Source organism: Octopus bimaculoides, chromosome 14 (assembly GCF_046866305.1).
Source record: "Octopus bimaculoides isolate indiv1 chromosome 14, ASM4686630v1, whole genome shotgun sequence".
In the NCBI taxonomy this organism is placed as follows: Eukaryota; Metazoa; Mollusca; class Cephalopoda; order Octopoda; family Octopodidae; genus Octopus; species Octopus bimaculoides.
The window spans coordinates 45243236-45267239 of NC_142941.1; the positions used below are offsets into that span (position 1 = coordinate 45243236).

General features: G+C 33.9%; 1 protein-coding gene across 1 annotated transcript; it reads left to right on the forward strand.

Moving 5' to 3' along the window:
* The first annotated feature begins 1917 nt into the window (after positions 1-1917).
* Positions 1918-18683, forward strand: LOC128249348 (uncharacterized). The gene is made up of 2 exons (XM_089362780.1): positions 1918-2593; positions 13254-18683. Exon 2 carries the CDS (start codon positions 13286-13288, stop codon positions 13799-13801), a length of 516 nt encoding a protein of 171 aa, XP_089218906.1. The 5' UTR covers positions 1918-2593; positions 13254-13285; the 3' UTR covers positions 13802-18683.
* Positions 18684-24004: the final 5321 nt, after the last annotated feature.

Genomic DNA, 24004 nt, shown 5'->3' on the forward strand with positions numbered 1-24004 from the left:
GGTAATATTTTCTTATGGCCAGGCATGTTTTCTTTTATGGAAGACAGATAATGAACAATATTGCTTGTATGACTGAAGTTTGTTTACAACCATCATGCAATGTCAAGACATGAGTGCATGCACACACACACATATACACACACACACATATAATATATATATATATACACTCTCTGAGTGGTTGGCGTTAGGAAGGGCATCCAGCTGTAGAAACTCTACCAAATTAGATTGGAGCCTGGTGTTGCCATCCGGTTTCACCAGTCCTCAGTCAAATCGTCCAACCCATGCTAGCATGGAAAGCGGACGTTAAACGATGATGATGATGATGATGATGATACTGCTTGAGCCGTCTAAGAGTGGTCGCCATTTCCCCTTCCATGCCGGCTATCTCTGACAAGTGTATATTATAAAACTGGTTTGTTGCCTAACACTCCATTATATAATTTCATGTGAAACCAATTGGTAAGACCAGCCGTGATGGATAATTAACACTATAAAATTCAGACAATATATATATATATATATATATATATATAGTTTACTCTTCTGTTACAGTAAGATCAACAAAAAAAGTACTCCATCCAGTGAGAGATAAATATCATCTAATGTACACAGTATATTGTTATAAGCTACTAATTGTTTCATACATTGGAGATATTGTCTAGGCAGGCTTTAATAACATGCCTAGTGTCAGTCAGCCCAGCACTATTATAAAAGACACTTGCCCAAGGTTTTGCAGTGGGATAGAACCCAAAACCATATGGTTGGTAAACAAGCTTCTCAACTGCACAACCATGCCTGTGCTAATAAATCAATACAGTTATAATGGTATTTAACATTGGTACACTAGGTTACAAATACTAACAATAGAAAATCATATAAGGTACTGTAACGCATTTGTCTGTTAATCTACCAATCCACTGTTCTTGTGCAACAATGACAAATATACATAATATTTCTATGAAATATGATAAGGAAAACTCTTCATTTAAAAAAAAATCAAGGAAACAAAAAAAAATCCAAAGTCACTATAAGTGATATGAATAACTGTAGAGCAACTTTTATTGATCAGGACTGACTTGAGACTAAACTATAAAACAGCAGTATAAAAATGTGTTTTACAGATTAATTACTGTTAACAATAATGATGTTGGCCTCCTTTAGCAGATTAGGCAGTGAATAGCTCAAAGTTTCGCTAGTGTTGAACGTCTACAGTAGTATCCGGCGTAACTTTGACAAGACAAGTCTTCGAATCACAGATACAGATCATCGAATGAGTTTCCGACGGAGTTTTTGTCTCCCTACTTTCACTCACAAATGCTGGGTCGAACCTAAAGCTATACTAGAGGACATTTACCCAAGCCAACGTGCTATACAGTGTGATACCTCATGTTTGAGGATGTGAGGGAGCATCTACATGGTTACTTAGCCTGCTAGAAATAACAATCAAATCCTCCTCGATAACACCCTACGCGTCATTAATGAAATAAAAAACGGAAAACATAATCTTGGAAGATCATTTTAGGGGGGAAAAAAGAAAAAAAGACCGAATGGGTACGGCTAGAGCACGTTCGATCGCAGATAGATACGCTCTACCAAAGCTGACTTAGCGGCTAAACATCTGCCGTAGTAACTATCCCGATGATGTCACTATATTCTTAAAAAAATTAAAATATTGAAATTCCAGTGCAGCCACCCATTGTCAGGATCTCCCATCCCACATTCATTGCTTTTACTTCAATAAATAATTTGTTTATTATACTTTTTCTATTATGTTTTGTTTTATCTTTTTTTTCTTTTTACTGGTTTAAATATTTACTGGTTTAAATATTATAGTATTAGCATTGTTTTCTGTGAAGGGAGCAATAAAAGAAAGGAAAAAGTACAATTGACATTTGAATTCTATAGTAGTAAAAGAAACAGCATTGAGTTTGCCGGAATGAATGAAAAATGACCATATGGTCTTAATGTATTTCACTTCACGATAAAAAATAAACATAATATATGATGTATGTCATGATACTTTGCATAATTTAAAATGGTATTATCACATACGAAACAATTCCAGTTTTTTTAGGGATTTTATTTTTGCGTATTAGTTCTTGTTTGGTGTTCATTATTTACTCGATCTCAAAGAAAATATTAAGAAGCCGGTGAAAGTATAATTATTGCGTTATTAAAATAGTTCCGTCGTATCGTGTCGGATGATAAACTAGCAGTGTTTTTATTTAAGTGTAACACACTCGTAGATGTTTTACAAGGGAGAAATACTTGAAATAATCATTTTAATAACAAGCTAAAATAAATCCAAATGCCAGTTGCACAATTCTGTTTCGCTTTATCTCCCTTGTGTTTACATACAAATAGAATCTCATCTTTCTGAACGGGGTCCTTTCATATTCGATGGATAATTAGTGAAAAATTAAATATTTACTAAAATGTACATCCCAACGACTACCAATATTGACTAACCGAGTTCAACCACATCTTAAGATCGTCCTTGGTCAATGTAAATTTATTACCCAGTTTCTTTGTATTGGCTACTTTGAAAGATTGGCGACAAGCACCACCTGAAGAAAACAGCACAAGAAAGGTTAGCGTCAATGAGTTGTCAGTTATTAAAGCCAGTCCATTCTCCACTGTTTGTGTTTGCAACGTTTTTTACTTGTCTTTTCATATATTCATTTGCTTTCAATATTGTAAATAATTGTGGATTCTACGCCAAAGTATTCATGTGTGCGTGCTGAATTTCAACAAGTGAAAACATTATAAATGTTCTCAAGTAATAATAATTAATCAAGAGCTAAACAAATCTGACAAAAAACTTTATATTAAACTTGATAATTATATGAATTTATTATTTCAACCATCTCTTCTTATTTGGCTTCAATGCACATTCAGTTCTTTCTGGAAGTTCATCCATTGAGATATATGTAATTTCTTTGGCCCAAAGTTTTATTGGCTTTAAAAAACATTACCTAAAGATATTAATTTCAGAAATTAAAATGAAAATTGAACTATGAACGTTACTTCTTGTACTGATCATTTGCTAAACTTTTTGGTTCTATCATTTTTCCACTTAAAAAAAGGGTAGGAATACTGTGAAAACTTAGACACAGCTATAAGCTTGTCAATGATTTTACAACTCTCTGAGGAATTAAAAGATTATTCGACATTGGAGAACTCGTTCTGAATACTGAAAGACTTTGTCTATATAATAAGGAAGAAACTATCGTTGCTGGCTGTCAAATATTTGTGACAGTCATTCTTAAATTAGTAAATTATCTCCTCAAAATTTCATACTCCTTCTTCTACCCTGGTTTTATCCATTCCCATTGGTTACGGCATTTCGTGTTTATTTGACTTTGCATCTTGTTTATTGCCAGATGTGATGCTTGTTAAAATGATCAATGGATCCACCACAACAACGAAATTGTTTGCCTTCATTCAAAATTATTATTTTCTTCCCCTCCCCTGTTACTTGCTTTCTCGGATTGCAACTGATTGCAGTTGACATCTAAATTAGGTCATGGTTATTCTGTGTATTTTCGCCCGGAGTGGGTATACCAGAATATAAATACGAAGGGTTTGCGACAATATAAGCAGTATAAGTAGTTCTATCACGAAATGGGAGTTAAAGTAAATAAGATGACATTAGCATGTTGCTTTGTCTCATTGTTCGATCTGTAAATTCTTTGGTTTCTTTCTTTTGGTAGTCTTTACTAGTTCCCAGCACTTGCACGCAGCATGCATCACTGTTTTAAACTGTATCTCACTGTATCTTGCATTCTGTATAGCCTATTGTTTGCCCTGAAAACCAAGTTTCATCATACTACCTTCCTACTTACAGTGCAAGACTATTTTTCTAGTGGTTCTAACTGTTAAATACAACCTTCATCTTAGTAATGTTTAAATTTATATTTTATTAGCCAATCCCACTTCTGTATAATTATATCCACATTAAAAACAAATGATATGGGTATGTAAACAAATATAATTCAAACGAAAATGAAGATATCCTTGATGTGAATTGAATTACACATACCCTGCTGCATAAGCATGCTTCCTCTTGCAATATCAGAACACCAAAATTTTACCTTGGAATTATGCTTAAAATGTCTTACAATAAGGATGTAATATCAAATATTGAAGTTTTTGTACAAGGTATTTTGAATTTACTGAAGCACTCCTGCACATTGCATCCGCCGTAAAGAAGGATCTTTATTTTTTTTATTCAAATTTTACCTCTGGTAGAATATTTTTACTCACTGAAAACAAGAAGTGACCCTAGAGCACTGTACATATCCTGTAAATGGATTAACACCTAATTTTCTTGGTTGTTAGTTAAAAGGAATATCTTTATCGTTGGAGTTAAAGTTAAAAAAAAAAAACAGTAGAATCATGAAAGTAAGGTTTAATGTTAATTGAAAAGCAAGTCAAAAGAAAGATCTGAAGCTTAATTAGAATCTGATCAGATATTGCAATCATTGTGAGGGAAAAAAAAATAAGCACCACACAACACAACCATTTGCAATATATTGGCTTCAAATTTTGGCATACAACCAGCAATTTCAGGGGTAGGGTAAGTTGATTATATCAACCCCAGTGCTCAACTGGTACTTATTTTATCAACCCTGAAAGGATGAAAGGCAAAGTTGACTTCAGCAGAATTTGAACTCAGAGTGTAAAGACAAATGAAATGCCGCTAAGCATTTTGTCCAGCATGCTAACTATTCTGCCAAATCACTACTCAACCGTCTGCAATATGTTAAAATAAAAAATATTTAATAACATTTAATTGCAGCAAATGAAGCTCAATTATAATTAATGACACAAAAGAAAACATTGAAAAAGTATGCAGGAATATTATAACTGATACTCCAAGGTTTGGAATATATAAAGGATTTATTATAGAAAGCTTTCATGACTTTTATAAATGTAAAAGATAACAATTATTTCAGTAGAGTCCCATCACATTTCTGCTATAGCATGAAGAATCTTTTCACATGTATAACAGCCATGTTTAAAGGATGCCTTTGAAATAAAAAAAAAAAACAAACATAAAATGAATGTTTCTAAATAACATATTTCACAGCAACTGGATGAATATATTTGCAGCATTTAAGATTTATAATCAAGTTTGCTATAGAATTTGTCAGGCTTCACCATCATCATTTTACATATGTTCTTCTATGCCAGTTATGGCTTGATGGGTTATTTCAGTACGGCATCTCACCACTTATTGCAGTTTTTGGTCTCATCTGATGCACACAAAAGAAAACTGCAAATCATTGACATACATAATTGCAAAGATCGGTGGTTTTCTCTGTTGTGTATGTCATGTTTTTTGTGTGTTTTGTTTCTGTTTTTGCTGGATGGCTTTCCTGTTTCCAACCGTTTTAAGTATGGACTTGGTGCATTTTACCTTACAACCAGCACTGGAGAGATTGTCTGCACCAGGATGGAAGAGTTCTCTCTCTATTTCATATCAGTTTTTCTTTCTGTAATCGAGTTACTGTTCTCCTAGATAACTGTTCATGTGAATTCCAAATTTCCAGTTTTTAAACTTTCTTTTTCTTTTTGTTTGGCATGCTTGCTTGTGTCAAATATGTATACACCAATATCCTATGATCCAATGCTTGAGGTGGTAAACATATGTATGGAATTGGTCTGCTTCATCAGGGTTGATTGGAGGTTAAACAACAAGCACTGCAGCTAACAGTAAGAGATTATCTCTTTGTGGTAGGTTTTGACCATAAAGAGTTAAGTGTTTTTGCCAATGACATAATACACCAGTTACAGGATAATTATTGATCATTCAGCTAGTTGAAACTGTAATAGATTTCTAATTATTTATTTATTTATTTGCTGGATTTGGTTTCAAATGCTGCCAAAGTCAACTTTACCTTTCATCCTTTCAGGGTTAATAAAATAATGTAGCAGTGGGGGGTCAATGTAATCAATTGGCCCACTACCCTGCCCCATGGATTTCAGGCCTTGTGCCTATAGTAGAAAGAGTTATTTATTTGCTGGGTCAGAAGGAAGATGCAGTGTCCATGACCTTTGCAGGCCCTTGAAAACTAATGAGATTGATGCCATTAATGTTCCTCTTGAGCCTTTGTAAGTCGTTCCCTGCTAAAAACGTATGCACATACCTAATCTATTACCCAACTTAACAGTCTACCGGCCTTTGAATGTCTTAACCTGTGTACTCTCTGTAAGAAGCACTGAGGCCAAATTTCTTATCCAAGGATAGGAGCACTCCATCGGTTACGACGATGAGGGTTCCAGCTGATAAGATCAACGGAACAGCTTGCTCGTGAAATTAACGTGCAAGTGGCTGAGCACTCCACAGACACGTGTACCCCTAACGTAGCTCAGGGAGACTCAGCATGACACAGAGTGTGACAAGGCCGGCCCTTTGAAATACAGGTACTACTCATTTTTGCCAGCTGAGTGGACTGGAGCAACGTGAAATAAAGTGTCTTGCTCAAGGACACAACGCGTTACCGGGAATTGAACTCACGACCTTACGATCGTGAGCCGAATGCCCTAACCACTAAGCCACATGCATTCACTTATCCAAGGATAGCTTGCTCCTGCCAGTCTTGGAGGTCTTGAGAAAAACCATTTGCTCTGTTGTCTCTCATTTTACTAAACCATACAAGAAAAAGCTGCAACTCATGAAGATGTTGCTGATAAAATTCTTTCAAATATGATTCATTGATAATTCGATTGATCAAATACAAAGAAAGTGTAATTGTAATGAAGATGCAGTAAAGAACCAATAATGACATAGACTCAACATTTATTAAATATGGAACATGAATGAAGTACACAAGCAAACATAAAACAGCCTTCACAAGAGTTCACTTATAAAAGCTAATACTTTTAATGTTGCTCTTTAAGACATTGAACTGATAGAATCAATAACCCATTGGATAAAATGCTTAGTGGTTTTTCCTTCCAGCTTTATGTTCTGGGTTCAAATTCCTCTGAGGTCAACTTTGTCTTTCATCTTTTTGGGGTTGATAAAATAAGTACTAGTTGAGCACTGAGTGTTGACGTAATCAACTAGAAGTCTCTCCCAAAATTTTGGGCCTTGTGCCTATAGAAAAAACAATTGTTGTTGTTGTTTGGCCTCAGATAATCCTTGATCAAACAGATCTATGATGGAAGATGTTCTAACTGTGACCAACCTATTGTTTTGTATATATCAAGGAGTACATTGTCCAATGTGTCCCTTTTTTTTAAGGCAGTAGAATGTATTTAAACAAATTTGGTTGTTATTTCTAGCAATTCAAATGAATTCACGACACTCCTTTGTTGGCTCTCCAATACTTGCTAATAGAATAGTTCATTCATAAAGCTGATGTTTCAATTTCAATACTATTAACTGGATGGAAGATAATTCTACACTAAAATAGGATACTGCTATACCATGAGCCAATGAGGGAGGTTTTTATATGGTTATTTGATCCACAAGAAATAACAGCCAAATCTTCTCCAGATCATAGCTTCCCTTCTTAGAAAAGGAAAGAACACACTGGATAATGTAGTCATGGATACCCATGAAAATACCAGATAGTCATGGCTGTTATGGATCTGCTGACTTTGGATTAAACATTTACAAGTAGTATACCATAACTAACTTTTCTGAAAAGATTTATATTTAATATTCTGAAACAGTGGTTTTCAACTGACATCCATATGGCCCTTGGGAGACCATCTAAGATTCTGTTGTTAAAATTTATCTGCAATAAATAGCTTATATTTCTACAATATACAACATATTTTAATCTTTTTATACAATTCCTAATAATATTTAATAATGAAAATATAGTAGGATTTTTTAAAATTTTTATTTGAGTAAACTAGAAATCAAAGAGGTACATAGGCAAAAAATGGTTGAGAACCACAGTTCTAAAACTAAAGCTGTGTAGAATTATGTGCTTTGATCAGGGTTCAAATTACTGCCATAACACTTAAACTTATGATTGATGATCTTAACTTTTTTACTTATGGAAAACAGTTTTACATGTGTATATATCTTTTCTTGGGGAATGTCATGTTTGCAATTCTTTTCTGTCGACACATCAAGTTTATTGAGGCAACATGACTTCCAGAAAAGCAAAGCAATAATTAACATCGTTACTAGAATAACCATGAAATTTGGTTACACAGTGAAAGAGTTAATAACCACATAGAAGAAACAAGTAGAAACAATATATGGTAGAGGGGAATCTTTAGTCTTGTCATGCCATTATAGTCAAGAGTATGGAGACTCAAGACTCTCTAACATAATGGCATTATAAACTTCATCCAGTTGATGCAGTGTATGCATTGGTAAGAAGAACATCCAGCTGTAAAAACCATGCCACCACCATCACTACCAAAAAGGAAATATATGGAGGTGACACAGGTAGAAGGGGTTCTTTAGTGCAATGAAGATATGCATATTTCTGTTGTTTTGTTCTTTGTGCCAGGTGCCAAAGGACTGCAAAGAATGGGAAGATGAAATGTAGTAATGGAATATTCAACATCGTTGCATGTGTGTGTATATATATATATATATATATTTAGAGAGAGAGAGGAAGAGAGTAGAGATTAATATACATGCATGAACGTATTTTTTTTGCATGTTTGTGTGTGTGTGTATATATATATATTATATATATATATATATGGCTTCCGTGCCGGTGGCATGTAAAAAGCACCAACCAATCGTGACCGTTGCCAGCCTCCTCTGGCCCCTGTGCCGGTGGCACGTAAAAAGCACCCACTACACTCACAGAGTGGTTGGTGTTAGGAAGGGCATCCAGCTATAGAAACACTGCTAGATCAGACTGGAACCTGGTGCAGCCTCCTGGCACTTTTTTACACAGCTGTCCTCGTCCATATGCAAGCTGTCCTCATCAGGGGAATATTAACTTGCTTGGAAATGAGTGCAAGTTGAGGGCAGGAGAGGCATTTGGACAGAGAAAGATCTACCACAAATTCCATCAAAAGCATGGCAAAAATGCATATTAAAAGGATGATGATAGATATATAACTTCATCAAAAGTTTTAATTAAAACTTAATTGCAAGCTTCATTCACTTTTTACTTACTAACCCCTTATTCTGAAGTTCCACACCTCCAGCAAAATATTGCCAACCCCACTTGGTGGGCATGCACTCCACCTCAAGAAATTCCTGGTCTAGTCTTTTAGATCATAAATTTATAAAAATCTATTGCTGGACTTCAATTACAAATTTACAATCATTTTTGCAATATATGATACTTTGGATTCTTATATCATATTTAAAAATACAAAAGACAATGAAATGACTTCTGTCTTGAAACTTCTTTGATATTGTAGACAACCTGCCTGTATTTGCACAAGCCAACAAAGAAGTTTCTAAGTGGTTGCTCAGCCTGCTAGAAACAGCAGCCAAATTTCTCTGAACTCATACCCTACTATCTCTAAAAAGAGAGAGGGGTACACTGGATTATGTAGTCCTAGATACACTATGGTTAAAAAGAGATGAGATGGTCATGACTGGAATGTCAATTGTCACAGATCAATTCAATCAAGATGACTTGAAGCTCAACAACAACCTGTGATTATGAGTTGGTACCAAAAGGTTCCTGGACTAGTAATGCTTAATAAAAAGTAACTTATTTACCAAAGTTTTAACAACAGCTCCTTCGAAATAGTCACCTTACGCAGCAATACACTGGTCCCAGCATTCCTGCCACTTTTGGAATCCCACCTGGAAGTCATTTGCTGTAAGTGAGTCAAAGATCTTCTGTGATTCGTTCTGAATCTCAACAATGGTGTTACAACGGCAACCTATGAGCTGCATGTTCAACTTGGGGAAGAGATGGAAGTCCACAGGGGCTAAATCTGGCGAATAGGGCAGAAGCGATACCATGTTGTTTTTGACAAGAAACTCACAAGTGAGGAGAGCCCGTTGAAGGATCCAGTGTCTTGCGCTCCACAGATCTGATCACTTTCACCAAATGTCCCCCCACCCTCAAATGCTTCGAAACATTGCAGTAGAACTCTTGGTTGATGGTTTGGCCCTGGGGGATGAATTCTCAATGCACAATACATTTCCAGGAGTGATGCTTCCGGCAGGTCTTCCTGATCACTCATCATCTTTCAGGGATGTTCTTCTACCTATGCCTCTCCAAACATTACATACGACCCAAAACCTCATTGCCATAAGTTTGCCAAAGCATACTCAGTGTCTTTGAAGTAGACTTCCCAAGTTTAACAAAACATTTTACATTGGCTCTTTGTTCCAGTCCATGACAAAATCTCAGACTACTACATATGATCACAAAAGCATAAATTTCACAACTTGCAAAATAAATTCAGCAATGTCACTTGACACACTGTCTCATGGAGGTCAGCGCTAGCTCTCACTGTGCACGCAAACCTGTGCTGCCATCTGTTGATGCTCTGCAGAACTAGTCCAGGAATTTTTTTGATACCACCTCATATAGTCAACATTCACATATAATCTGAAATAAATAAAGATATTTTTTCATGAATAAAATATATGGCATTATTACCAAGGCAGTGAGTCGGCAGAATTATTAGCATGCCAGACAAGATGCTGCTAAATAGTTTGTCCTGAGTTCAAATTCCACTAAGGTCAACTTTGCCTTTCATCCTTTCAGAGTCATTAAAATGCGATGGCGTTCTCAGAGAAACTCTAGGCATCGACGAGGATCAACTAACCGGTCTATTTCAGACCTGGGCTTCTGGATAACTTCCAGAAATCCCTTGCTTGGCAGTGCTACTGAGGGACACTGCCCTTTCAGGATAAACCTTACAGGCACAGAAGTGCCATCACCCAGGCCTGCCCAAGGTGCACACAGAGCAACAACACCATTCTACACATCCTCATCCAGTGCCTGAGCATTGCTGACCTGTGGGTTTATGTTGAACATCTGCTGTCGCATGTAGGGCAGATCCAGCAATCATCTGAATCTATTGTGAAGATTGCCCCACAGACCTCCATTGGCCAGGAGGGGCAAGCAGTTTTTATTTGTCTGGTGGCTGTAGCAAAAGAAGTAATATGGTGGACTCATCTGAAAGGACTAAAGTCAGACGCTTTCCTCTTTGGCCAAGCCCTCATCAACTTCTTCAAGTTTCACTTGAAGAAGAAAGTGAGTGGGGAGAGGGATGTGTTTCCTTCTAGCAAGTTTGTTGAAAGGGTGTATGTTAGAAGAATGGTCAGTGTGAAAGGACCAATTCTGAACATACATCTATGAAAAATTAAAGGAGAAGGGCTCTTGCCGTGTTGATCAGGCACCCGTGGCTTTTGTGGGGTTTTCCCCGGGGACCTTTAAAGTGCCTCTCCTATTGGGAGTTTTATGCTGTTTAATTTTTTATTGCTTACATGAGAAAAACCCTTTGTATCGTCTTGTATTGTCTTTTATGTTGTTACACGTCCTTTAATGTTGTTTTATGTAAGCCCTTGTGGCTAATAAAAGAATCAATTAGAAGTGTCAGTTGAGCATTGGAGTTGATGTAATCACCTCACTTCCTCCCTCTGAAATTGCTGATCTTTTACCAAAACAAAAATGGATTATTAACTCCTACTCGAGTCAACTTTACTTTTCATCCCTCTGAGATAAAACAAAGTACCAATCAAGTACAGAGGTCAATGGTACTGACTAAACTCCTCACCTCCTCAAAATCGTGGCTTTGTGCTTAGAGTACAAACTTTATGGGACAGATATGATCAAGTATACTCGTTTTCTGAAATTTACCATAATTTCGTTGAAATGCACTACATTTGTTTCAATCAATTTTTAAAATAATGAAGAATTTAGTAAAATCATTTTGTCATTATAAAGTTGATGCTTTGGAACAAATTAACATAAAATTTTAATTTACATCACTTTAAAACAGGGAGTTTGTTTTAGAACCAGGAGCAGTCTCAGGCAGGTTGGATGGTATCAAAAGAGTTAAAGGATTTTAAAACTAAGTGTGTCATATAGTTTTGAAGAAAAGGTTAAGAGTATATGATGATTCTCCTCCTCCTCCTCCTCTTTTATTTCATATTCTTCCTCTTCTTTTTATGCTTATCTGTTTCTCCTTATTCATGCCTATGCATTGGTATGAAACTGTAAAGTTGTATCTTCATTTTGTTTTATATATATTCAGCCTATTCTTAAGGTTGAGTTGCTCCAGGTTATTATTATTGTTGATGTCGCTCTTGTATTTCTTTGAATGTCCCCAGGGATAGTATGAGACTGAAGTAATTTAATTCTTTAACATTCTCAAACCAGGTTTCACTTACACAGAGTGCTGTGCACTACAAATATAGAATAGTATAAGCATAACATATAAGGCTATACTTCAAATAGTCAAGATAAGAAGTTTTTCTCAGAATTTCTTCCCAGCAGGCCAATCTTTCACTGTAATATATATCATCAGAACCAACAAATAGTCTATGTAGTCTATACAAGCAAAAATTCAAAGTGTAGAACAGAAAAATTTCATATGGACCTTTATCACTCAAATATTTTAGTATGGTTACTCTTTTACTCTTTTACTTGTTTCAGTCATTTGACTGTGGCCATGGTGGAGCACCGCCTTTAGTCGAGCAAATCGACCCCAGGACTTATACTTTGTAAGCCTAGTACTTATTCTATCGGTCTCTTTTTGCCGAACCGCTAAGTTACGGGGACATAAACACACCAGCATCGGTTGTCAAGCGATGGTGGGGGGACAAACACAGACACACACATACACGTATATATATATATATATATATATATATATATATACATATATACGACGGGCTTCTTTCAGTTTCCGTCTACCAAATCCACTCACAAGGCTTTGGTCGGTCCGAGGCTATAGTAGAAGACACTTGCCCAAGGTGCCACGCAGTGGAACTGAACTCAGAACCATGTGGTTGGTAAGCAAGCTACTTACTACACAGCCACTCCTACGCATGTTAATTTTTATTCCAAAACACCAGCTAAATTATGATGAAAGTTATTCTTTTTTGATTTCATGATTAATTGAAACAAAGACTGTGTATTTCAACAGAAATATGGTAACAAAATGGTTACATTGGGACTCCTTTCAATATGTTTATCAATTGGTGTTCTTAAAATTATTTGCTTCTTTGCAACAAAATTCTTTCTTCGTATCTCTCCCTCACAGATTAACCCATTCATGATTTCAAGCCCCAAAAATTATTTTGATACTGAATACTAACACATATTCTTTTTCTTATCCAGATTAAACTGATAATTTACCTCCAGTATTAAACATGTTAACAATCGAGAAGCGATTCTCCTGTGAAACCTGCGGCAAAATGTTCTTGCTGAGTAAAACTTTGCAGAAACACAAGAAGATACATGTTCTGGATACAAAGTCAAAAGTCCCACCAACAAACCATGAATATCACCCATGTCACAGATGTGATTTATGTGGGAAGGAACTAGCTCAGAAGAATTATCTCAAAATCCATCGAAGAACACACACGGGAGAAAAACCATACAATTGTGAGATATGTGCAAAGAAGTTTGCTCGTCGAGACGCCCTCCGCATTCATGAGAGAACGCACAAAAGAGAAAAGCCTTTCTATTGTGACATCTGTTCAAAGCATTTCGCACAAAAAAACTATTTAAAAATTCATAAACGTATACACACTGGTGAGAAACCCTTTCACTGTGATGTATGTATACAACAGTTTGCTCGTAGTGACACCCTCCTGAGACACAAAAGGACTCATAAAACAAATGAAAAACAAGAGCCAAAAGAGAAAGAAAAGCATAATGATTGACAATGTCTGTGATGTTACATGTATTAAACTTCACACATCTACACACACACACATACCTATCTTATTTGGTCGACTGATACCAGTGGTGTCAACCACTTACAGTTTCCTTATGTGATTAATTCAAGTCATTTGTCAGGATATTATGCTGGAAGAAAAATTTATTCCAGCATGACAGCCTGATAAAGTACATCAATTTTTTGCATAAGAAAACTGCAAATAACTGACAATACTGATTTTAGTTAATCATATAAAATAAATATTCTACTATAGGGCATTGAATATTGTTTCTTTAATTTCTTATTACTATTATCACATATATATATATATATATATATATATATATATATATATATATATATATATATACACATACACATACACACATACACACACACATATATAAAACTGTTGCCACAATTCTGGACACTTTTTTACAGTTATTGTTAGATGGCTTTTATGTCTCTTTTCTGCTCATAATTATTTTTGTTGTCATCTTCAAAGTATATTTTGCCGTTCCTTAAAGTCATGTTGCTATGAAATTTATATTAATCTATAATTAGCTTATGCTAAAACAGATAAATATAAAACTAAGATTACAGGAAACTGAAGAATGTGGGCGTAAATGCGTATCATGTTACTTCATAGTCAGTAGCCAATCAGAACTGAAATAGAACTGGTAGCCAATGGGCAGTGAGGTACAACTGTCATGAGCCAGTCAGCTTTGAAACACAATCAAACTATTTCCATTAAATTATCAAATATCGAAGGGGGGAGGTCTAGTATTGGAATTTGTTTTTATTCTTTATCATGGCCCCTTCTGTTAGGGAAGATTGGACATGCCTAAGCTAAAACAGTTGTAATTCCTTGGGAACTATACACCTTTCAACAAGAAGACTGGGATAAGATGCAACAAAATCTGATGTAAAGAAGATTTGCCAACACTTTGGAGAATATGGTAGCATGAAAACTACTAAAAGAACAGGAAGAAAATGCAAAACAAGGGAACAGGATAACTAACCTTTTTTACCTAATTATCAAAAAACACCAGAAGAAATACAGTCAACTTTAACAACTTGTAGGAGTCTGAATCCATTCCTTATAGGCATGGACTCAGACTCTTCAATGAAAAGCATTGAGCAAGATTACCAGGGTAAAAATGCCTATCTGAATGTTTTTTCCGAGAAGAAAACATCTTTTACAGGCAACACAAATGCTGGCTTGCAGAGGACTGTTACAAATTCTTATGTCCATATGGTGAGATGAGACAAAGATTTCAATTTTCAGAAGCAATGGATTAAAATATGTGAAACACAGGATTAATGAAAATATATTTCTTCATTGTATTACAGTAGCTATGAAGCATTCTGTCAGTAGTATGTTGAGGTGTTGGTCATACTGGAATTATAAATGAATCTTTAACCCTTTAGCATTCAAACTAGCCATATCAGGCCCAAATATTCTATTTGTTTTGTATTGAAACTGACCAGATCAAGCATCTCACAACTACACTATAAAGTCATTCTAAAAGCAAACAAACACATCGTCAAAATCTTAAAGCTACAAGAAAGTGTATAACTAATTTCAAAACAATGTGAATAAATTTGTATTATATTTGACAGACAAATTGAATGCTAAAAGGTTAAATGCTTAAAAATACCAAACTATTTTGGAAATGTAATAATTTTACTTGATCAGTGACATGTTTCCACATTATTCAACTGAAGTAATTTTTCAGCAAGGCAGTACCCAATATCATATAGCATAATCTAGAATGGAATGGTTGGAAGACTACAGAATATATATTCTAAAAGAGCCTAGAAACAGCTGCATTCTTAACCAGATTGAAAATTTATAGTCAAACACATGAGACAGGCATCAGTTCCCAAACTGGTCAACATTCAGTCAAAGCAATCATCAATGCCTAGTTCAGAATCATATATAATAAGGATTTGAAGAATATTATTGCTTCCATCCAAGAAGAATTGATGTGGTAATCAAAAATAAAATGATGTCCTTCTGGGACAATATAATATAAACCATCATACTGTAAACTAAATTAAGTGATTGTCCTTTATTTGATATTTTATATATCTCTGGTTTTGGCTGATATGATATGCATATGTTTTAGTGTATTTAAGTCTCAAAGCTGTCCTACTCAGTCGAAGAACGATATCAATTTTAAAGCAATATGGCTTAGAGGAAAATAAAGGTTCTTTGAAGTTGACTTCAAATAAAAAAATTATTAGCAGAAAAGATGCATAAAAAATGCAACAAGCAATAACTATGAAGAAAGAATCTACAATCTTGGCCGCAAGCATGTGCACATATACATGCATATATATATATATACATACAATGGGGTGCTGATAAGTTCCTGGCTTTGGGTAAAAGAAAATATGAGAGAATTTGTTAATTATGATTTTATTCAACATATTCCCCTCTCAGATTCACATATTTATTGCAGTGATCCTTCTGTTTTTCTAAGCTCTGTAAAAGAACTCAGAAGGTTGGGCCTCCAACCAGGCTTCTCGCAATATCCTTAAAGTCAGAATCTTTTCAGTACCTCCTTATGTGTATGTGTGTGTGTATATATATATATATATGTATGTATGTATGTATATGTATATTGAAGTTCATGAATTTGGATAATTTTGTATGCTGAGAAAGAAGTTGATGTTTTATGACCAATCCTTTGTTCAAGGGACAGAAAAAATGCTCTCTCTCTGTCTCAGATGAAGGAACAGCCTTGGAACATCTGGTTCCTCCTTTCTCTCTATCATATACAGATTTATCCAACCTCATGAAGTTTACTGCATAATTTTTGCTGAGACAAACCGCCCTAGTTTCTTCAGTCTATGATTTTTACCAATACATATCTATATATATATATATATATGTATGTATATACATTTGTGTGTACGGATCTTTTTTAAAACGGGGGCCACATTTTTCATTAATGTTTTACGTAGTGTTTTTGGTACCGAAAGACTTTCAAACTTCGTATACTTATCTATTTTGTGTTATAGAACAGAAAAATATTTTTGTATTCGAATTTATTTCATGTAAAAAATTGTCTTATTTCGATAATTTCAACCAATCACTGACGTCCACTCAGCCGATATACATTAAGTGCCGACTACATAAACAAACGATTCTTCGTTTTATTTGCTTTTTTCATTTTAAATTTGCTTTAACCCTAACCCTAAGCCTAAGCCTAACCCTAACTCTAACCCTAGGGTTAGGGTTAGGGTTAGAGTTAGAGTTAGGGTTAGGGTTAATTGTTTCAGAATCGTTTGTTTATGTAGTCGGCACTTAATGTATATCAGCTGAATGGACGTCAGTGATTGGTTGAAATTACAGAAATACGACAACTTTAACATGGAATAATTTATGGATTTCTTTTTTTTTTAAGAAGACTAAGAGAAAAAGATGTTTTATATGACACATTCTACCAGTGTTCCAAGTTTCAAAGTGTTTCGTTAATGAAAAATGTGGCCCCCGTTTTAAAAAAGATCCGTGTGTACATAAGTATGTGCATGCATGTATATATAACCAAATAGTATTTTAAATATTTCTCATACTTATGAGGACATTCATCTTTGCAACAATCCAGTGTGATAATGTGATATTGTGATATGAAGATATAGACAATCTTTGAATACAACTAACATTGAATACAAATAACCATGCTTGTGGTGACTTCCTATAAAGAAGGAAAAATTAAATTTTCTCATTTTATCTTTTCATTAACTCCTCACCATCCGAATATGATGAACTAGAGACACAACTAATTTTTCTTCTTTTCTTTTATATTACATTCTGTTTGCACCAATTATGAAATTATGAAATATTTGATATATAATGCACAATAGAGACCAGTAAAAGTTATTCTGGATTGATTTCTTTATGTGTGCATGAGAGTGTGTATGTGTGCATATCTATATCTATTTATCTATCCACACACACACACACACAGATATATATACACACACATACACATACATACTATTATAAATCTATTTCAGCCAATTTTACCAATTGGTTTCATACACGAATTAGGAGAGATAGAGTTTTCTCTTAACTCTCACATGTGAAAGTGCTATGTAAAATCAGCTGAAACCGATCTATAATCCCGAACTGTATAAACATTAATATACTCACTCAATTGACAAATATATGAGTGCCTGTTTTGTTTCGTTTTTTTAACTAATGGATTCTTAGACAACTATATGAATAAATATATATATATATATATATATAACTTTGGCATTAGCTGTAGTAGCTGAGAGAGTATCTTCTCTATATTTTCAATTTTATTCTTCAGCTTAAATGCTTGTCCCATTTTTCTTCATCTTCCATGATTCTGAATTTGCTTAGTTAATGATCTCTCTCTCTCACTCTCTCTCTCTCTCTCTCTCTCTCTCTCTCTCTCTCTCCCTCTCTCTCTCTTTCTTTCTTTCTTTCCTTTTTTTTTTTAACTTTTGCTTATCGCCATTGTAATATTTTGCATTTCCGTACAACTGTGATCTATCGCCAGTGACTCTATATACATACAAACGATTGTATATTGATTTTCCCCAGACAAAATTAGTTTTTAATCTATATTTATTGAACTGCTGGCTGACAAAATCCTGTGTTGTTAAAGTCAAAATCATTTTTGTGACAACTAATATTTAGAAACACATGAATTTACTCACTTCTTAAATATAAATAAATCTTACATATAACGATGAAATAGTCAAGTTGGTGGATAAATACATATTGGAGTATTAGTTCATGAGTTGTGAATTCAAATTTGCTGCAGGTATTGCAGTTCAAGTTCTATCATGTTTGACTTTCCCTTTCATTCTTCCAGGGTCAATAAAAATGGTTATATACTGTTTCATGGTTTTTGAATTAATATTTATTGCAAGTATTATTGTATTTCTGTACAAAAACTTGACTGTAAAGGCATGTTTATAAGATGAAAATGTTTGTTTCATTTGTTTCACAACCAGATAGGTGAGAGTTTTCTATCCTAGCCTTACATTGACCAATTCTTTGTGGGTGGAATTTGGCTCCCTGGAAACTGTGTGGATATACATTGGTGGAGGGTGTAAATAGCAGCAAGAAAATGCCAAAAGCAGTGATCTTTGAAACCTCTAACGATACTTGTTCTACACTGAGTTACAGACACTGCCTTGTGATTCTCAAAGTCAGTAGTACAGTGAACTAGTGACTGGTCCATTGGAAACCTGTAATTTATGATGCTGTTGTGACATCAGAATATAAAACAGAAATAAATACATAAATATTTACGTGCTAGTACTACATGAAAAACATCTGTGCCAGCACCACATAAAAAGTACACTTTGTAAAGTGGTTGGTATTAGGAAAGGCATCCAACCATAGAAACAATGCCAAAACAGACAACTAGGGCCTGTTGCAGCTAGCCAGCTTCTCTCAAACCATCCAACTCAAGCCAGCATGGAATATGGACATTAAATGATGATGATTTAGCTTTGTTGTGAAATAGGAACCGCTGGGGCATTTTTGGCAGCTTAAGATGAAGATCAAATCAACTGGCACTGACTTATTGTTATTTAACAACTCATTGAGATTCACTGATTTCTCCCTCCCAAGAAGCCAATGGTAGTTGCTGAAGACTACTTATTAAAAGTGAACATAGCTTATGAGTAACACAGCTCATTTACAACAAGATACAAGGTTGATGACCTGTCAATAAGAGGGTCTTGAATCTCTCAAGTTTCTGATTGTATCAAGCTACTGGCAGCTTGGCAGAAAATAAGGTAATATATGTCAGAATCATCAAAGACAGTAGACCATTTCCCGAACTGACAATATCTAGATTGTAAGACAAGTGGTGGTGGTGGTGGTGTTGATGATGATGATGATATATCCAGTCTAATAAATTTCAAGTAAATAACAAAGAAATGTGCCAAACATTGTTTATAGAACTCAAACATTGAGGGGTCTCTTTCTCATCTTAACAATTATATGTCAATCCAACACTATTAATATGAATGTGTTTAAGTTTCATTTCCAGGTTTGCAACACAAACTTGACATGCAATTTGACTTTGTATCAACAAAATGCAAATTAAATAAAGACAACAATTCAATCAGTTCTGACTATTAAAATGTTTTATTTGGGCATACAGGAAATAATATATTGCCATAACCAAGATGCTAAAAATCATTACCAGGATTATATATATATAATTTTCAAATAGGATAAAATCTACATAAGAATTTATCAAGTAGTCAGCGTGAAAAACTTCATAAGGGAAAAATTATTAAATATTCCCATTAAATATATTTATTTATATTAAGGGCATTACTATACATAAATACCTCATGCTACGAGGGACTCTTAAAGTCAAAACTACCAAAATAAACACATTATAGTTTTGACTTTAAGAGTCCTTCGTAGCATGAGGCAATTATGTATAGTAATGCCCTTAATATAAATAAATATATTTAAAGGGAATAATTAATAATCGTACTGCATTAACTTTGGTAGACCCTTGTTGCTTATTTTGACTTTAATCACCTCATATATATATATATATATATATATATATATAGAGAGAGAGAGAGAGAGAGAGAGAGAGAGAGAGATTTGCAAATATAAATACAGAGTTCGACAAAAAAAACGTATGCACACTTCAGGAACGGAAAAGCCTGCATAAATATTTAAATCAGTATTACTGCAATTTATTCAGTGTTTTGGCAATTTGATAAAACATCGAAAGAGGTATTCATATTTATAGAGGTATTTATACAAGTTAAACATTTATACAGATTTTTCCTTTCCTGAAGTGTGTATACATTTTTTGGTGGACTCTGTGTGTGTGTGTGTGTAAATATATATGCTATCATATATATATATCATATATACAGTGTAAATAAAAGTTGTCAAGGTAAACACCTTTATTCAAGCTTCAGGTGTATAGTCTTATACACATTCACCACTACCTGGCCCTTGCTCACCTTCAGCAGAATCCACTCTGCTTCAATTATTCAATTATTCCTTTCTTCCTCTTATCAGGCTTGGAATCCCTGAAAAGGGCCACAGGTACTGTTTTTCCTCCTCTGACTAAGGTAGTAAAATGAAGTTTTGATTTATATATGAGATAAATGTAGACTATTTATCCAAAATTACAGTTTTGTTCAAACAGCCAAGAGCCAAACAGAATGAAACCAGCAACCAGAACATGTATTCCTAGTTCATCTCATATAAATGAACATGTGTGTGTGTGTGTGTGTGTGTACAGATATATATGTATGTGTATATATATATATATACATATATATATGTGTGTGTAATGTTTGTGGTGTGAATGTATGTGTATATCTGTGAACATATATATATATATATATACACATACATATGCATGTGAGTATTTGTATGCATGTATGTATATATGTGTGTGTGTATGTATGTACAAGGGGCATGCTGAAAAGTTCCAAGCTTTAAAGGTATCGCAAAAGGCCTGATTGAAGGCACAACTTTCCAAGTTCTTTTACAGGACATAGAAAAACTGAAGGACTGCTGCAATAAGTGTATGAATCTGAGAGGGGAATATGTTGAATAAAATCATAATTAACTGATCCTCCTGTATTTTTTCTTTACCAAAAGCCAAGAACTTTTGAGCACCCTCTTGTATGTATGTACGTATGTATGTATGTATGTATGCATGTATGTATGTATGTATGTGTATGTATGTATGTGTGTATGTATGTATGTATGCATGTATCCATGCAAGTACATATGTAAGGTCAAGAAGAGTCAAATTTATGGACAAAATTCTAACTCTTATTTCATTTTCATTGCATTGATAATGCTTTTGAGAAAGATATTAACATAACAAACTCTTTAAAAATTTAAAAACATAAAAACTTCTTCCTCCTCAGACTGAAATCTTAGGTCTATTTAAGAAGTCGATATATAATAATATATTGACTTCTTAAATTGATGATTATAAAATAAATAATGAAGAAATAGATCCTAATGTCTACTGGCAACAAATCAACATTAAACTAAACTTTTGTTGAAACATCATCATTTTGATGATAATTATCAGTTAATTTGTGAATCAGTCAGGTTGCCCACTTTTTCTTGTTTAATTGTAACACAGATTTCTCATGCTTTGAACTATTAGAAGTGTTGACACATTCCAGAAAATTGTGCATTAGTATTCTAATTATAGTTGATAACAAGGGCATAAGAGTGATAGTTTTGTGAGAGAGTTGTCAACAAACATGTTGTGTTTGGGGTAGTAGTAGACACATGTTTCTTGATAGGTGTTCATGAATTTATCAGCATCCTCAAAATATATGAGCCTAGTTCAACATTTATTAATAGAAAGTGTTGACAACAGCTTTAATAGACAAAGAATCAAGGATGTTCATATCATATCACTATGTTTTAGCTGTGTTCCTTACAAAAAATATCTAACTGTCAATGATTCTAGTTCAGCTGACTGTAAATTATTCGATGGTATGAAGTAGTTCACCAGTATAAATGGTCCATGCATGATATATTTTGTCAGTATTGCCTTACATTTACTGTGTTGAGCTTAAATACTCACTAGTGTAAACCTTGGAAAGCAATAAACTTGTGATACACTACATGAAGTGTATATCTATGGCTTATCAGGGTTTGCATAACGACTACATTAATGGTTATCACAGCACTAAACTTGTGAAGTAAGGAATAATTATTATATTTGTAGGGAAATTGAAACGTACACTCAAAGTCTTTATACCTACTGTGATAGATCTCAAAAATATGAAAATCAACTAATATTATATTTAAAATAGTGTGTGGCTGATATTACAGTTTTATCAATGAAATCTTATGAAAATATTTGCTACTAACATTGTTGTGAAATTTTAAAGTTATATTTATTGAGTACCTAAACGTGCCTTTTTGGATGAAATCTTTGTGCTAGTTGCTTGATTTATTGGGTTTCTACGTCACTTTTACAAGATTGAAATATAGAAGGGGTTTGCTAATTATTAGATATTCTTTGAGAATATGAAAGCTGACCACAACATCACAGAAAGATTAATAACACATAAGCAAATCAATTAATAAATATCACATCATGCTCACATAATTATGTTTTCTTCAAAAATGTGCTCAGATGGTTTAAGTACATATGTACAAGATAACAGCTAACATATATATATATATACATATATACATATATTTATATATTTAATACATATATCTATCTATATATATATACATACACACATCATATTATTTACAATAGATGGATAGGTGTCCTCATCTTGTTTGTTGTTATCACAATGTTTCGGTTGATATACTCTCCAGCCTTCATCAGGTGTTCTGGTGGAATTTCGAACCCAACCCTTTATTTGACAAATGGGATAAACTATTCTCATTCTTAGGGTATGTTCCTGGTGTTATTTTTCTGTTGATACTATTTTTGAAGTCCCTGCCTGGGATTGAACTTAGAATCCGAGGGTTAGTAGCCCGTGCTCTTATCTACAATTATGTACGTTATTTACAATGGATGGATTCTAAGTTCAATCCCAGGCAGGGACTTGAAAAATAATATCAACAGAAAAACAACATCAGCAACATACCTTAGGAATGAGAACAGTGTACCCCGTGAGTTAAATAAAGGGTTGGGTTCGAAATTCGACCAGAACACCTGATGAAGGCTGGGGAGTACATCAGCCGAAACGTTGTGATAATAACAAACAAGGTGAGGACACCTATCTGTCCATTGTAAATAATGTGCATAATTCCTCATCTCAAAAATATAGAGTACTATATATATATTTATATATATATATATATATATATATATATATATATATATATATATATATATATATATATATACACATATATATATGTATGTATGTGTATATATATATATATATATATATATATATATGTATATATATATAATATATATATACATACATACACACACGCACACACACATATATATACGTATATACATATTTATTTATAATAATCTGTATGTATATATGTATATATATATATATATATATATATTTATATGTATATATATATAATATATATATACATACATACACACACGCACACACACATATATATACGTATATACATATTTATTTATAATAATCTGTATGTATATATGTATATGTATATATATATATATATATATATATATAT